The 15,400-nt window shown below is 35.3% G+C and overlaps 2 protein-coding genes across 4 annotated transcripts; both read left to right on the forward strand.

Annotated features, from left to right (window-relative positions):
* The first annotated feature begins 4,013 nt into the window (after positions 1 to 4,013).
* Positions 4,014 to 8,346, forward strand: LOC110421992 (putative polygalacturonase). Of its 3 annotated transcripts, none has more exons than XM_021435737.2 (7): positions 4,014 to 4,130; positions 4,421 to 4,520; positions 5,544 to 5,861; positions 6,028 to 6,148; positions 6,244 to 6,418; positions 6,525 to 6,595; positions 7,225 to 8,346. In XM_021435737.2, the coding sequence occupies exons 2-7, from the start codon at positions 4,509 to 4,511 to the stop codon at positions 7,890 to 7,892; spliced, it is 1,365 nt and encodes a 454-aa protein (XP_021291412.1). In that variant the 5' UTR covers positions 4,014 to 4,130; positions 4,421 to 4,508; the 3' UTR covers positions 7,893 to 8,346. The 3 variants fall into 3 exon arrangements, with proteins under 3 accessions (XP_021291412.1, XP_021291414.1, XP_021291413.1); XM_021435739.2 differs by having other exon boundaries at positions 4,015 to 4,130; positions 4,421 to 4,524; XM_021435738.2 differs by lacking the exon at positions 4,014 to 4,130 and having other exon boundaries at positions 4,159 to 4,524.
* A 593-nt stretch (positions 8,347 to 8,939) lies between these two features.
* On the forward strand, positions 8,940 to 15,073 carry LOC110421545 (transducin family protein / WD-40 repeat family protein). The gene is made up of 14 exons (XM_021435145.2): positions 8,940 to 9,071; positions 9,545 to 9,637; positions 9,751 to 9,894; positions 9,995 to 10,110; positions 10,535 to 10,689; positions 11,041 to 11,129; positions 11,261 to 11,795; positions 12,333 to 12,500; positions 12,996 to 13,150; positions 13,265 to 13,344; positions 13,740 to 13,851; positions 14,168 to 14,242; positions 14,325 to 14,493; positions 14,725 to 15,073. The coding sequence occupies exons 2-13, from the start codon at positions 9,548 to 9,550 to the stop codon at positions 14,472 to 14,474; spliced, it is 1,869 nt and encodes a 622-aa protein (XP_021290820.1). The 5' UTR covers positions 8,940 to 9,071; positions 9,545 to 9,547; the 3' UTR covers positions 14,475 to 14,493; positions 14,725 to 15,073.
* Positions 15,074 to 15,400: the final 327 nt, after the last annotated feature.

A 15,400-nucleotide genomic window follows, 5' to 3' on the forward strand; every position in this document is an offset into this window, starting at 1 on the left:
TTATTTAAAAATTAAAATTTATAAATTGTTAAACATTTTTAGTTAGAGAATGTAAATTTAAATATTTATTTTTCATTAAAATTAGATTTTTTTTACTTAATTGACTTGTTATGTTAATTTTTATATATTTACGTTAAGATTTTAAATTTAATTATTGTATTTTTATTAATTTTTATGTCAATTTTTATTACTTTACATGAAAGATTTTTAATCATAACTTTTTAAAACTTTACATCGAAGTTTTTTAATGATAATTTTAAATTACATGTATTTTTATTTTTATTATTATACTTTTTTAAGTTTGATTTTTTGGTCCATTATAGTAATAATCTTAATTATAATATAAAATTTTAGTCATTAAATAAAAGCAATGGAAACAAATAGTTTCGATTAAGAAGGTATCGGTTGAATTTGTTTACTAATTTTTTTATAAATTTTAAATCAATGGTTGCAATTTAATTTTATAGATTAGATGATCTTTATTAATTGATTTTACGGTAAAGTCAAATGGTAACCTCATTGCAGAATTTGTCCAAGATGACCCTTGATACAATTAAAACTCCGAATAATATGACCCTTGATCCCCATGAATATGGGCTGCCTGCCTTAGGCTCTGTTAGAGGGACTGCCACTGCCCGCTTCCTGCCCACTTGAACTGAACCAAGAGAAACATGCGGCAGTGGCACAAAGGATAAACCTGCCACTTAGCAGATGCTAGTTCTGTACTCTGCTTAAATCATGCTTGTTGGTAGATTGGCTTTGTCCCCTCCTCCTTAACTTCCAAGTCCCAAGTTTTGTTTATTTTAAGCATGCCACTTCGATAGAGAGCAGTGAAGTTCTCCAGCCAGGCCAATCTTCTTTGGTCTTGTAATTTTTTGCTCCAAATCACCATCTCTAGTTTCACTTATTATTGCGAACTCTTTGGAACTTGGGCTCGTTCCCCCATTGGATTTGCTCTTCAGTATCTTATGTTAAAACCGTGCCGAATTGGTATCATCTGGAACTCTGGAACTGCTTCTGCAGTTCTCCTGATCATTGCATTATATTAGAAGATGCTTCAGTTTGTAGGGCCCCGAGTCAGTAATGGCTTAAGGAAAAATGATACAGACAAAAGCTCCAGCAGGGCCGGTTTTTTGTCTTTTCACATTGGGTCAGCATTAATCTATCTAATTCATAGAAACTTTTTTCTGTATGGGATTATGGTACACCTGGTTACGGATCTTGTCACTTTGGACTCTTCTTGCGACTTGGAATGATCTGTGGTTCTCAGCTTGATCATTATTGTTGGTAGTATTTCGATATCGGAAGAGCTCCAACATGTCATGTTCATGAGTGGGGCAAGAACCAGTATACATCCAATCCATGATTCATACGAAACTTTGTCAACAAGAATGAAATATGGTTTAAAATGGATTTGAGGTCAGATGAGACTGGATACTGCTTCCAGCTAAGCTCTGTGTGAGGTCGAGAATCTTCTAAACCCTGTATTTTTCCATGTAAAAGGAGAGATGACAAACTAGGCAATAATAACTTGAGGATCTTAAGAGCATGCGTTTTACAAGACCATATCTCAATTTACTTTCATTCTTTTTCCAGTTTTATCGGTATTGAGATATGTATTCTATCCACATGTGGCCATTACTCAAATTATTTGTGTACGACTCATTATCTTTTCACTAAAAGATTAATTTATTAGAATGTGAAAAACTCATTCTTGTAAATTTTCAAAATTTTTTTAATTATCTGATTTGAGTTTTAAACATTTTTGTTTGTTTTTTTTAAAGTGTTTGACTTGAACATTTTCACCTAATTGTCGACGTTCATTTTTTTAAAATTGGATTCATTTTAATGTTACGTTCTCATTACATCATTATCTTTTTTTTTTAAAAAAAAAAAAAGTTAACCTAATTTGGAGTGGTTCATAACTTTTTAAAATTTTTGTATTTATCCCGATTTGGATTTAAAATATCTTATCTACTACTTCTAAATAGCTTGGTGTGACATTGGAGTCTTTAGATCTGATTCATGTATAGTTCTGTTTGAAATTAGGGTAATTTTCAGGAGGTTAAAAAAAGGGGTGTTTAAGAATAGTTTGCAACAGCTCTGAATAGTGTCATGTTTCGAATCCTCAGCATCCAGTTTATGTCACTTTCGTTTATAGCTGTCTCAAAACGAGCCTAGAGCTGTTCAAACTTCCAACAAGCTAAGAATACTTGGCTTAGATTATGCCGCCTCTCACCTTAAGTAAGGGATCAAGATCAGACAAAGAATGTTTCAATCATTTTTTCCCCAAAAATGCTAGACCTTTTTTTCCATTTGGTGTCGTAATTTCAATGACCCTAATCCTCTCTTCATTGACTTTTTGAAGATTGCTGCTATCAGAACTCTGCCTTAACCCCAATCAACCCTTTGGCTAATTCACATTGCCTCCCACATTCTTTATGGTCCTCCAAAGATTCCCCTTGCCTTTTGATGATCCACCAGTTGCTTCCGCAAAAATTTAACTGAAACATGACTGACAAGTAAAAGACGTTGTCCGCTAATACTTATTTATTACTATTTTTTTTATTTTATAATGAGTTCAGAAGAAACTTTAGGTGAAACGATTACAAAAAAAAATAGTAGTATTTTAAAGTTGTCCATATCCAGGCTGCGCAGTGGGGGCAATGCAGAAAAAGGGTTGGCAGAGCAGAAGTATCCAAAGGAAGAGCCATCAACCGACAACCAAGACAAAAAGCTAGCCCCCAAAACAATGATTTTTCAAGGGTTAATAAAGATCTCTTCCCTCTCTCTAGCCATTACCAATTTCTCTGCTTCATGACTCCCCCAATGAATTTGATTCTGCCCTATGTGCCCCCGAAGGAGAAAAATCCCTCATTTTCTATGCTCAAAAACCATAGTCCACACTCTGATCATAAAGGGGTGCACATTGGTTTGTCTGTTTCCATTAAATGGCATTGAATGCTCACAGTTGAGAAAGATCAATGACGAGCTCTAATTTCCATTCCTATTGCAGATATAGCACTTGAAAAATAGCAGCAGAAAATAATGGGTTTCTTCTCCAGAGAATGAACCACACATGCCACTAGCTGATTCAGCATGTCTAACTTGACAGACGGGAAGTTGAACGTAAATAGCAAGTTGGGTATAATGCCTTTTTGGGAAAATCTCAATTCAATTATTCCATTCAATGCATATAAAAATATCTTAATTAACTGAATTTTATTTTAACATTAATGACATGCTTGGTCCTAGTCTCCTAGATGTACCTATGGTTCATTTTTGAACAGGAGTAACATGGGAATTGTCCTTTGTTTTGTGAACTTCAGTCCTCTTCAGAACTCGAGTAGATTTTCCAGGAACTCAAACTAGTATACAAAAATGAACGATTACCCTGGAAAACTGTAGACTCTTTTGAAGTTGGAACCAGGATTTCTACACAATATACACAGATTGAGCACAGTTTCGTTGGTGGAAATCAAAGCTGTGACATGTCATTGAAGAGTTGGTCCGATTGGCAAAAACCTGGACCCAAATCACAGCATGACTGACGCTCGAAAATGGTGTTTTTTTTTTCCTTAGTTTCTCTCTCTCTGTCTCTCTCTCTCTCTCTGTCTTTCTGTTGTGCTGTGTTATGTTCTGTCAAGTGATTGACGCCAGGCTAGCATCTTCGCCATGATTGAACATGGGTCCCACTTCTCCCCTCTCTGCCCTGTCAACCCACATGCGGTCTCAATGCCCCAAGCACCCTCTTCCCTTATTTTATTCCCTTCCTATCCCTATCCCTCACCCTTTCTTCCACCCTCTTTCCATCCTACCTCTTACGTGTCAAATTGGGTCTTCATCTCCCAACATACTGACAAAATCCATCTCTCAACTTAACTCCTGTCTGAAAGCAAATCTCAAATATACCAATCCATGTCACTTTATCACTTCCCACCACAGTTATGTTTATCTCACTAATCAATTCTTATCGAATGTGAGAAAACACAGCTGCTCTTTTCTTATTTACTCTTTTTTTTCATTCTTTTCTGTAAGACTCTGATTACTGTACGGTTCACTGGAGTGGGGGAGGGCCGTTTCAAACAAATTTGTCGGCGAGAGACGTTATTAATCATATTTACTTAAGGGTGTAATTACTGATTAGTGCCATTTTAATGCTAATTTATTCCAATTATTCTATTTGCACTGCTCATGTTTATGTGCATGAAAAGCTGTCACATTTTACTTAACCGTGTAAAAGTATTATTTTGTGTCCAAATAATTAAAAAAAACCAAAATTTGTGTCTTTTATATATAATTAATGCTCATAATTCACATACATACAGAAAGCTGCCCTATTTTTGTGGTGGTTCTTTTCTTCTTCTTCTTCTACCTCCTTCCTTTTTTTTTTCATATCTTTTTTCTTTCGTTTTTGCAGTCTGTTACTTTGTTAAGTGTTTCAGCATATCAGCTTTTCTTCTTCACTACTTTGTCTTTCTGGTCACTGTTGCTGAGGCCTTTGACATATGAAGATGCCAGTAAGTACGTTTCTTTTAACTGGGGATTTGATTTTCTCTTTTGCTTTCTGTTCTCTTTCTTTTGGATTGCCAAATCAAAAAGAATTGAGGCTTTGATGATTTTCTGGACTTATTGAAAGTGTTTTTGAAGAATAGGAACTAAATACTTTTCTGGGATTTTTCTGTGAACTGGATTTTCTCATCATCAATGGTGGCAATTCAACTTATATATATATATATACATATATATATTTCTTCTGAATTTTTCCGTACTCACTTTGTTTTGAGTGATATTGATGCCTCCATTTTCCCTCTTGTTGTTTGATATTCTGTCTGTTGGGTTTGTGGGATTTTAGTTCATTTACTGCCCCCTTTCTGAGCAGACTTTTGGTTTCATTGGATTCTAGAACTCTCAGCTTTTCCATCTTCCTTGCTTTTGGAGTTATAAGATCATTCTTTTACATTGACATTTAAGATGGCTTATTAGTTTTTGCAATTGATGGTTGCCTTAATGCTTGCGTTCTTGGTAATTCCTCTATTTTAGTCAAATAATAAAATTCGGTCATTTGCTTCCTTAATTAACTTGATTTGTTTGGATTCTTTCTTAATTTATTTGCTACAATCACTCATCATTTGAATAATGATGATTCATTGTATTTGTATAATATGTCCAAAGTTTATGTCTTTTCTTTGTTTAGAAATGCCGGCTAGTAGTTTCCCCTTTTTGGCATTACTGCATCACAAGGTACAGCTATTTGTGCTGCTAGCATTTGTATTCTTTTTGAGATGTTTGTACAATAGTTCTTTGATACTCAATTCTACTTATCAGACTGATATGTTCTCAAGCTTTGAGCTAACAGGGGTTTGATTCTCTTTGTGCTTGTCTTGTATCCTTGATGTGAAATTCTTGATGTTTGTTTATTGTTTTATATTTCTCTTTGTCTTCTAAAAATAATCTGTCGTCATTGGGGATTGGCAAAGGTACAATTTTTTTTTTCTCCGGAGTATCAACTGGTTGCCTTTTCGTTTTCCATTGTGTCGCAGGTGGCATTGCTCTTGCTACTGGCATTGTGCAATGCAATCAAAGTTAATGGGGAAGAGAGCAATGGGCAGTGTAATCATAAGCTGATGTTGGACCCAAGACCACATAGTGTATCCATCTTGGAATTTGGTGCTGTCGGAGATGGCAAAACTTTGAATACCATTGCCTTTCAAAATGCCATTTTCTATCTTAAGTCCTTTGCTGACAAGGGTGGCGCCCAGCTTTATGTGCCACCAGGAAGATGGCTTACCGGAAGTTTCAATCTTACCAGCCATCTCACTCTATTCTTGGAAAAAGGTGCTGTCATTCTTGGATCTCAGGTATTTTATTTTTTGGCTCTGTCTTATGTTTTGCCCAATTTCCCAATTTCTTTTTGTTTTTCTCTTGTTTTGAGGTATGCATTGTTCGATAGAAATGATAGACATTATTAGGAGCCATTTTTTAGCCTTTGATTTCCTTTCACATTTGCTTTTCTTGCTTGTCAAGGATCCATCTCACTGGGATATTGTTGAACCCTTGCCCTCATATGGTCGAGGAATTGAACTTCCTGGAGGAAGATATCGAAGTTTGGTAAATGGGTATATGTTACGTGATGTGGTAATAACTGGTAAGATTACCTTCATTTTTGCTCATTCTTTCACTGTCTCTTCATTACAATCTTGGTTGAGTCTCAGATAAACTCACACTTGCGTGTTGCTCTAGGTGATAATGGAACCATAGATGGGCAGGGCTCAGTTTGGTGGGAATGGTTCACATCTCATTCTTTAAACTATAGCCGCCCTCACCTTGTGGAATTTGTGTCATCTGAGGATATACTTGTTTCAAACATTACGTTTCTCAATGCCCCTGCATATAATATACATCCAGTCTATTGCAGGTTTGTTTTCAATACCTTCTGATTGCTATGCTCATTCTTTGAACTTCTGTTTGATCTGTCTACAAATAGAGGAAGTCAAACTCATATGTACTTGGATTTTATGCAGCAATGTACACATTCATAACATATCAGTCTATGCTCCTCCTGCATCGCCGTATACTGTTGGCATTGTTCCAGGTTTGTGATGGCTAATATCTGATTCTGTTCGTATTGAGACCCTAAGTTGTTTATTTAACATCTTTGATTATGGTCTAGATGCCTTTACGGCCATGCTTACAAATTAGAATACCTGCTTTTGCTTTTCAATTTTGTTCTGTGCTTTTATAGATATTTATCTTAAGAAAAAGATTTAACTCCCTTTTGTAAGTGGTTTACTGGGAGATTGCTACTAGTGGTTAAATCTTTCTTTATCAGATTATCTTACTTGAAAAATGGTAACTATTGGGGTTGGTTAGTTTCATTTTTCAGTCAAACATATCATAAAAAGTTAATAAGGAACAAATTGTAAGTTTAACTGTTACTAGCAGCTAGTGAGTGGCTGTATTCGTACAACAGAAATTTGGGTCTTGTAAATTTGCTAATATTTTATAAAAAATATAGACTTTTGAAGCATTCACTCCAGCATTTGCATTCAACTTTCTAGGTGGAGCTGGATTATATCTCCAATTTTCCAAACGTCATCACCTCTTTTAAACAGAATTCTGTTTTATAGTTCCAGTGTTAGGTGCAATCTTTTTATTTCATTGTGTTTAAAGATGGTTATGATGGATCAAATTCATGAATCATTCTTCACATTCTGCTTTCAGATTCTTCTGATAATGTTTGCATTGAGGACTGCAGCATTAGTATGGGCCATGATGCAATTGCCCTCAAGAGTGGCTGGGATGAGTATGGCATTACTTATGGCAGACCTACCACAAATGTCCACATCAGAAGGGTCGACCTTCAGTCGTCCTCAGGCTCTTCTCTTGCCTTCGGTAGTGAAATGTCTGGTGGCATTTCTGACATCCAAGTGGAGCAGGCCCACCTGTACAACTCATTAAGTGCTATTGAGTTTAGAACAACCAGGGGTAGGGGTGGTTATATTGAGGATATCATTATATCAGATCTTGACTTGTTAAATGTTCATATGGCTTTTGGTGCTATTGGTCACTATGGATCCCATCCAGACGACAAATATGATCCTGATGCTTTCCCAGTACTGCAGAAAATCACCTTGAAGAACATTATTGGCGCAAACATCACTGTTGCGGGAAACTTCACAGGAATCGAAGAATCTCCCTTTACTTCTATATGCCTATCCAATATCTCCATATCAATCAATTCTGCCTCTTCCACCTCTTGGGTGTGTTCATATGTTTCCGGCTTTTCAGAGTCAGTCTTCCCCAAACCATGTCCCGACCTGGAGAATTCAAATACTTCTTCATCATGCATTTCCCTCCTGCAGCCTAATGGTAGATCCGCGGTCTTATGATACCATTCCCTTCCTTCTAGAAAAACATAGAAATTCCCGGAAAGATTTCTACCATTTACCGTCTCAAGAGTAGGTCATCAGATTCTTTCCAATAAGACACATGTCTAGGATACCTGTTTCTTCATCCCTTCCCCATTCCGTATTTTGGCATGTTCACAACCTGCAGATTGTTTGTACAGCTTCATTTCTTCATTCTTGTGTAAGGAAATTTTTGGTAGTGGTGGGTACAAAAGCTCAAAAAAGGGTCCTTGGGGGGTTTTTTTAGTATTGCTGTCTATTGAATTCTTTTCTTCTTTTCCTTAATGTTTATAGCTATGGTCCAAGGTTCAATCTCATTGTAAAATCATTTTATATCATTTTGGGATTGAATTGCTGAATGAAAATGGTAGATAAAGAGATATTCAATGGGATAATTTTGATTGAATAAAGTCTTTATTAGTCTTTGATTTGGAAAGTTTTCCTTTACTTTTGCCATTGATTTTGCTAGTGAAGAGAGGAGAAATATGCAAGTTCCAATTGCATAGGATGCCTTTGCTTAGACCAGACAAAAGACAAATACCTGTCTTGTCTGTAACATACCTTTGGCCTAAAGTTTGATCTTAGAAGTAAGACATGTGCATCACAAAAAAAATAAATCTTTTTTTGTCTTATTCTCAATTCATTTAAGTTTAACTTTGATAATTTTCTACTGTCCTAATCAAGGAAAATATTAAAAAAAAAAAAACTCACCAAGAACGAACATTTCTTAATAACCTTTATATGATATAAATTTAATTTAAGAATTATTTTGACAATGAATTAATCCTTACTCATAAGAGTTTAATTAAATGTAATAAAAAAATAAAGTTTTACTGAAATTTTCAAAATAGTTCAGGAATTTTTTTATATATTATGTTTTTTTTAATAATTTTATTGTATTAAATTAATTGAAAAATTATAAAAAAAAATAGTGGAGAATTTGGGTTATTTTTGGGTTACAAAAAATTGGGCCAAACCTAATTTGCTTCTAAAAGGGCTATTGACCCAATCCAAAACAGCCCATCCTTAAAACAAAACTCAAAAATCGCCCTAAGCCGAGACCGCCACCTTTCTCTCTCTACCGGCAGCTCCCGTTCCTAACGACGCTCTTCCTCTTAACATTTGGCCGTTTCTGGTGCCTTAGCTGCCATCTCTTGTCGGGTAAGTCTCATTTTTTCTTTTCTTCTTGGAAAAATGGTAGTTTAAACCTAACATAACAATACAGAGCTCTTTGTTATTAGCAGTTAAAGCCTTTTTTGAACAACTGAAGTTTCTGCGTTTCTTCTGAGCTATTTGTTCTTTTTTCTACCCTTTTTGAAGCTTCTCATATACTTCAAATATGAGAAACTTTTGTTTGAAACTGAGCTTGAAAAAGCACCACTTTTGTGTTATGTTTGGGGCTGGGCGGGGGAGTGGAGCGGGGTACGATGGTTTAGCTATAGGGAAAATAATCTGAATTTTAATCCATGAATTGGTTTTTTCAGTTAATTTCTTATCTGGGTTTTCTTTATCTTTCTCTTTGGTTATGTCTTGAGCTAAAGCTTTGCGATTCTGGGCTTTCTCGCTTTTGTGGTTGGAATTCAGAAGCTTGTATTTTTGCTTATGCTAATGTAGTTTATCTTCTGCTATTTTAGGTTATGGGATCGTCGAATATTAGAGATATCTTGACAGAATTTAGTCCTTCTTTGGACTACTTTGCTATTAGTTCCGGAGATGGTCGAATTAAGGTAGCTAAAATCACTCCCAGTTTGCAATTGCTTAATGACAATTTCAAGAACAAGCGGTTGCATTTTATGGTTCTATGTGAATAATTTTGACTTTTATTTTTTTGACTTTATAGATTTGGGACACTTTGAAGGGTCAAGTTCAAACTGAATTTGCAGACTTTGTATCAAGTGAGGTAACAAACATATATGCTAAGGCAGAAAGAGGGCATCTTTCGATTGATTACAAATGTATGAAGTGGTTGTCTTTTGACAAAAAGGTTTGCCCCTTACACATTTTAATAAAACATTTTTGTAGAATTTAATTGACTGGAATTTTCTATGAAGAAGTTTTTGGACCAAAAATGTTAATTATTGCAGAAGAAAAGGAAGCTTGCAAGTTCTTTGCTAATCTTGGGAACGGGAAGTGGTGATCTCTTAGCACTTGATGTGTCTGCTGGTCAGTTGAAGTGGAGAGTTAGTGATTGCCATCCTGGGTGCGTTCATGTTGATAAATTCAATTTTAATCCCCTAAATTTCCTTTGAATCCCAAAGAAAATACATAGGTCTTGCCTTTTATTTTAGATAATGCAATTATATGGAGATGACAAAACTGTTCTTGATGGAAATCTGTGACAAAATAAAGTCTCTGCGAATAATAGTTGAATTTCTTTGATTGCTGTATGCAAATATAAAACAGTTCTGAATTGTCACCTCTGTTGATGAGATCCCATGAAAAATTGTGGATTTTTAATTGCTCAGTTTTTAGATAGACATTTTGCACTCTGAAGAACTAATGAAGATACTGAATATATTTTAATGAGCTCATGATGATTTGGATGGATGTATTTACCATTACGTCTGGATCTGAATTGCTTAGTTTTGTTGTCTCTTCTCATTTTCCCTCATAATAATTTACAGGGGTGTCAGTGCCATTGCATTTTCTACAAATGGCTCTTGCATTTACAGTGCTGGTGCTGATGGGATGGTTTGTAAAATCGATTCACTGACTGGAAACTTATTGGGGAAGTTCAGAGCTTCTACAAAGTCAACATCCTGTATGGCTGTCTCATCAGGTAGATGTTTTTTCTGGCATTCTTGGTGCTCTGGTTTTGATTTATACTTTATATGACACTTTGTACTGAATTCATCATCTAGAAATGGACTGTCTTCGATTCTGGTATTTGTTTTACCATGCATTTATGCTTTAGTTTATGAAGCATATTTTAGTGGTTGGAGAATGATAATGGCACTCAACCACATGAAAGCAACGCTATTTGTATATTCCTAAACAATGAATGTGATAGACAACATGAGATAGCATGTGGGAGTTTCTCTTGCACGTGTCAGATTGAAATCATTCTTCTTCTAGGTTTTGGTATTTGCTTCTTTTTGCTGATGCTATCACTCTTGGACCCCTCTTTTAGATGGAAAGATGTTAGTGACTGCAGCTGCACAGTTGAAGACTTTTGATTGTTCTAATCACAAAAAGATACAAAAGTTTACTGGCCATCCTGTGAGTGTTTTCAGTTTATATTGCTTTTGCAATGATGCCTTTATCAATTTAAGTGGCTACATCTACTGAGTCTAGTTGTCTTCCTTCTCTTTCTGCTGTTAGTTAATCAGTTGATTTCTATAACTTCATAGGGATCTGTTCGGTGCATGATATTTACTGAAGATGGAAAGTTTATACTATCATCTGCTCTTGGTGAAAGATATATTGCTTTATGGAGAACAGATGGAGGCAAAAAGCAGTCAGCTAGTTGTGTTTTAGCAATGGAGCACCCTGCAGTCTTCATAGATAGTAGATGCGTTAATGACAGGGATCTCTATGTTTTTGCCATTTCAGAAACTGGTGTTTGTTATTTTTGGTATGGCCAGGATGTTGAGAAATTACGCAATGCCAAGCCTACAAAAGTTTCATTATCTTTGGAAGCCGGTTTCTCTAAAACTTACAAAGGTGCATTACCTACAATATTTGCTGCAAAATTGCAAGGCATTGTCAAGCCAGCATCCATACATGCATTTCTTGCCCAAGGTTTGTTGGTAAAGCCATCATTTCAGAAAATCGTGGTGCATTATGGCACTGATATATTGTTGAGTAGCTCTCAGGATGGAGTCCTTTTACCAATGAGTCAGTCCCTTAACAAATCCAAGAAAGGGCCGGATTCGCAGAATAGAGGTACGTATAATTATAATTCATAACTTTGTTGAAGGACAACCTTATAATAGGGTTCAATAGCTGCTTGTCTTATTTACATTTGTGGAAGTTATACTGCTTTAATGTTGTGAACTCTGTTTTCTCAGACAGCTCCACTAGTCAAAATTTTTGGACTTAAAAGTTTATCAAAATGTTTGTTATTGATTTCTATGATTCAGCAAGTTGAACATTATGGTTATCCTCATCTCTATTTGTTGAAAATGCTAAGATGGTAATGCTCTTATGCCAGCCTGGTTGGTTGCTTTGATGTAGTCTTCAATTCCCATAAAGATTCTCTATTAGCCTTTTATTTTTGTTTATGTTTTCTTCTTTTGTTTTTAATTTCTTGTAGTAGATTACCTACACTCCTTTTTATAGTTTTCTTTGGACAGCAGACTTCTAATTTTAATTTATTATTGCTATTCAATTTGGATTTTATGCCTATGAGGCCATTACTAGGACCGTCATATTTTAAATTTGTGCTATTTGGTACTAATTGCTTATTTTATTATTTAATAGCAATTGCATTGGATCGTGCACATGCTGAGGATGCCATACTTCCAATCCCCAATATTTTTGATCTTCACGGAGAAAAGGAAAGATATAGAAGTTTGAGTGTTGATGCTGACGATGTAATGGTTGATTCCATTGGCCATGGGAATCAAGCTAAGTTATCGGATGGAAAAGGTAGATTTAGCATTCAGATTTGTATGTGTCTTGAGCAAAATCTTTAATTAGTTGTATTAGTTCTTTCAACTGTTTTTAAGGTTAACAGCTCTCTCTATATGTTGAAGAAAACTTATACTATAGGTAATCCTGCAATTCCTTGGTAGTTTGCCTTTGTTAATAGTTAGGCTAAATATGCTTGTGAATGTCCTAAAAATGGTTGCTATTGCAATTGGAGTATACTGGGTTTGCTTTAATCTTGCAAATCTGCCATTAAGGGTGGAAATTTATGCAGCATAGGCAGTTTGGGAGTAGAATATCATCAGTTTTCCCACTGCAAAACAAATTGAAACAAAGGATGGATGGAAGCAATATGAATTTGTCTTGTTAGATTTCTTGGCATTATTTATGCATGTTGCATTTGCAGCTACCTTTTCTTTTTAATATTAGTGCCACCAGTATTTTGATGATACCTCTTGCTTGGTCTTATTCATTTGTTTATATTGGCCTGTGCAGGTGACATGATACAAGTAGATGCTGACTCCAAAGCACTTTGCATGGAGGATCAGCTAAGAACGCTGGGAATACTTGATGATCTTACATCCAACTCTTCACTTGATTCCACGATATTTGATGGTATTAATCTTGAAGCTAATGTCCCACCAAAGAAGGTTTGTTTTCTGTCGACTGAGAACACGAAATCAATGTTTATGATTCCAAATGGTCTCCATTTTTTTGAAGTAAGATTTTATTTTGTATCAGCTAATTTATATATTGTATATCAGATGAGAGCAGTTGTTTCATCTATGGTGCCCGGTGATGCTCACAAGTTGCTGGAAAACTTGGTGGGATTGTGGCAATCAAGGTTTGCTCTTACTCTTTACTTGCATTTTATCTTCTCACATCTTATATGCCAATAAATAATTAAAATCAGTTAATTAGTTGAACACATGGATTGGTAGGCTATCTTCTATATGGAGACAAACTTTATAGAAGTAAATTCCAGTCTATTGATTTAATTGGTATGCTTTATCTGAATTCTAATCGATTGACACTTTAAAATAGCACTTTTAGTATCTCAACTTAAGCTTAATGCATGTATGAAGCTTCATTGTTTGATATGCTAGACAACTAGGGTGAGTTTTTGCGCTATATAGCAAGTTCGTTTCATTTTATTGAACAGTCTTTGACTTCTGCTGGCAAGATAATAGCTATACACATGTTATGCCTAAAAATTCACTCTTTTATTGTCTTCAACAGGTCAAATAGTGGAAAGTATGTTCTTCCTTGGATATATAGTGTATTGGTGAATCACGGTCCTCTTATCATGTCTCAAGAATCCCTAACTCAGATGCTTAATTCCTTATTGAAGGTAAATTTTTTGAAAGAATTTTCTATTTGTTTCTAATGTGCATGCATTTATCTTCATTTAGCTTAAGATTCTGTCGAAGGTGAGATTTATTAGTTGCTGTAATGCCAAAGGAACTTTCTTCCCCTTGTTGGTAACTTAATGTCATAGGTGGTTCGGCAAATGTTATTGAGTGAATTTAGAATCATGCTTCTGGTGTTGATGCTGCCATAGATCCCACTCATTCTGTTGGAAATTTAGCCTTTTGATTTTATCGTAAAGAAAAATCAGATCATTCTAGTAATTGCATTTATGATGATTCGTAATGTCTTTTTTCCAGACTACTAGATCCAGAGGGTTGGCTATTCAGCCTTTGCTACAATTATCTGGACAATTACAGCTTGTAACAGCGCAGGTTGGTAACTTAATGTCATGATTTTTGTTAAATAAATATTTGCTGTCTGTATGTGATTGCATTCCTTATGTCCTCAATGCAGATTGACAAGGCAGCTCAGAACAAAAGTCGACTCTCCACAAGTGATCACCAAATGGATGAAAGTGAAGATGAAGATGAAGATGATGTGGATGAAGTCATTTACAGGGAAGAAGATGATGAATCCCAACTAAGTAGCGATGATGATAATTAACTGCTTTTCATTGCAAGAGGTAATAATAATACCATGTTTTGTTACCTAAGGGTTCTCTTGAGCAGAATCACTTACTTTAGGTTCTTAATAGCTCAAAGCTGTCGAAAAGAAACCAACTTATATTTCGAGTTGTCGGTACTTTGTAGTCTTACCCTACACTACATTTTCTGTACTGCCTGATTTAATTGTTTCATGTCTCATAGATGTCTACTTGTTGGGGGCTTATGACATGTTCCTCTATAAATCGCAGATCAAAAAGTGCAGAGCAGTGCCCGTTTTCAGATGGATTGAAAACAAAGGGGCTTACTCTTAACGTTGGTTGGACAGCTGGCCTTCAACCTTCAACCCCGTATCAGTCTGTTTGAGTTCGGGTTTTTTTCTGGTGCTGCTAATATGGTTACTCCAAGAGGGACGTTTCCATGGTATGGCTGTCCGTGTGTCTGGTCCTGCCATAGCTGTCGTCCACAATTTTGTGCTGCCCATTTTTCCTTGTTTATATTGATCCTGTTCTTTGTTCCTTAAAAATATAGGTTATTATTATCATATTATACTATAATCAGCCCTCATTGTTTCTTAATGCAAATAAATTTGTTCTAGCATCCAAATTTTGTTTTTTTTTTCTTTTTAATGAATCTTTGCATCCTTGTTTTTTGCTGGTTATTTTTCTCACTGATCAATTACAGCTGTTTGAGAATATAATTTATCGAGAACATAATTAAATACATTTGGTATGTAAAAGATTTATGAATGATAAATTTAATTAAATGAGAATATAATTAAATTCAGTGATCGATTATGTTCAGTAAAATTTTCGAACTCCCATAAAGTATGATGAAAAAAAAAGAGTTCATGTTTTTCAAAATTGGATGGTTGGCTGGCAGAGAAGTTTGATTGTGTAGAATTATAGAATATGACATCTTTAGCAC

This window comes from Theobroma umbraticum, unplaced genomic scaffold, assembly GCF_002168275.2.
Source record: "Theobroma umbraticum cultivar Fairchild unplaced genomic scaffold, ASM216827v3 scaffold_130.0, whole genome shotgun sequence".
Lineage (NCBI taxonomy): Eukaryota > Viridiplantae > Streptophyta > Magnoliopsida > Malvales > Malvaceae > Theobroma > Theobroma umbraticum.

What these genes read in the sequence shown, in the direction of transcription:
- LOC110421992 (XM_021435737.2), top strand. An exon ending in ACGTGATGTGGTAATAACTG is followed by an intron (nt 6,149 to 6,243) that starts GTAAGATTACCT and finishes GTGTTGCTCTAG; the next exon opens with GTGATAATGGAACCATAGAT. An exon ending in TACTGTTGGCATTGTTCCAG is followed by an intron (nt 6,596 to 7,224) that starts GTTTGTGATGGC and finishes TTCTGCTTTCAG; the next exon opens with ATTCTTCTGATAATGTTTGC.
- LOC110421545 (XM_021435145.2), top strand. Translation starts at nt 9,548, where the DNA reads ATGGGATCGTCGAATATTAGAGATATCTTGACAGAATTTAGTCCTTCT. An exon ending in GTTAGTGATTGCCATCCTGG is followed by an intron (nt 10,111 to 10,534) that starts GTGCGTTCATGT and finishes AATAATTTACAG; the next exon opens with GGGTGTCAGTGCCATTGCAT. An exon ending in GTGGGATTGTGGCAATCAAG is followed by an intron (nt 13,345 to 13,739) that starts GTTTGCTCTTAC and finishes TGTCTTCAACAG; the next exon opens with GTCAAATAGTGGAAAGTATG.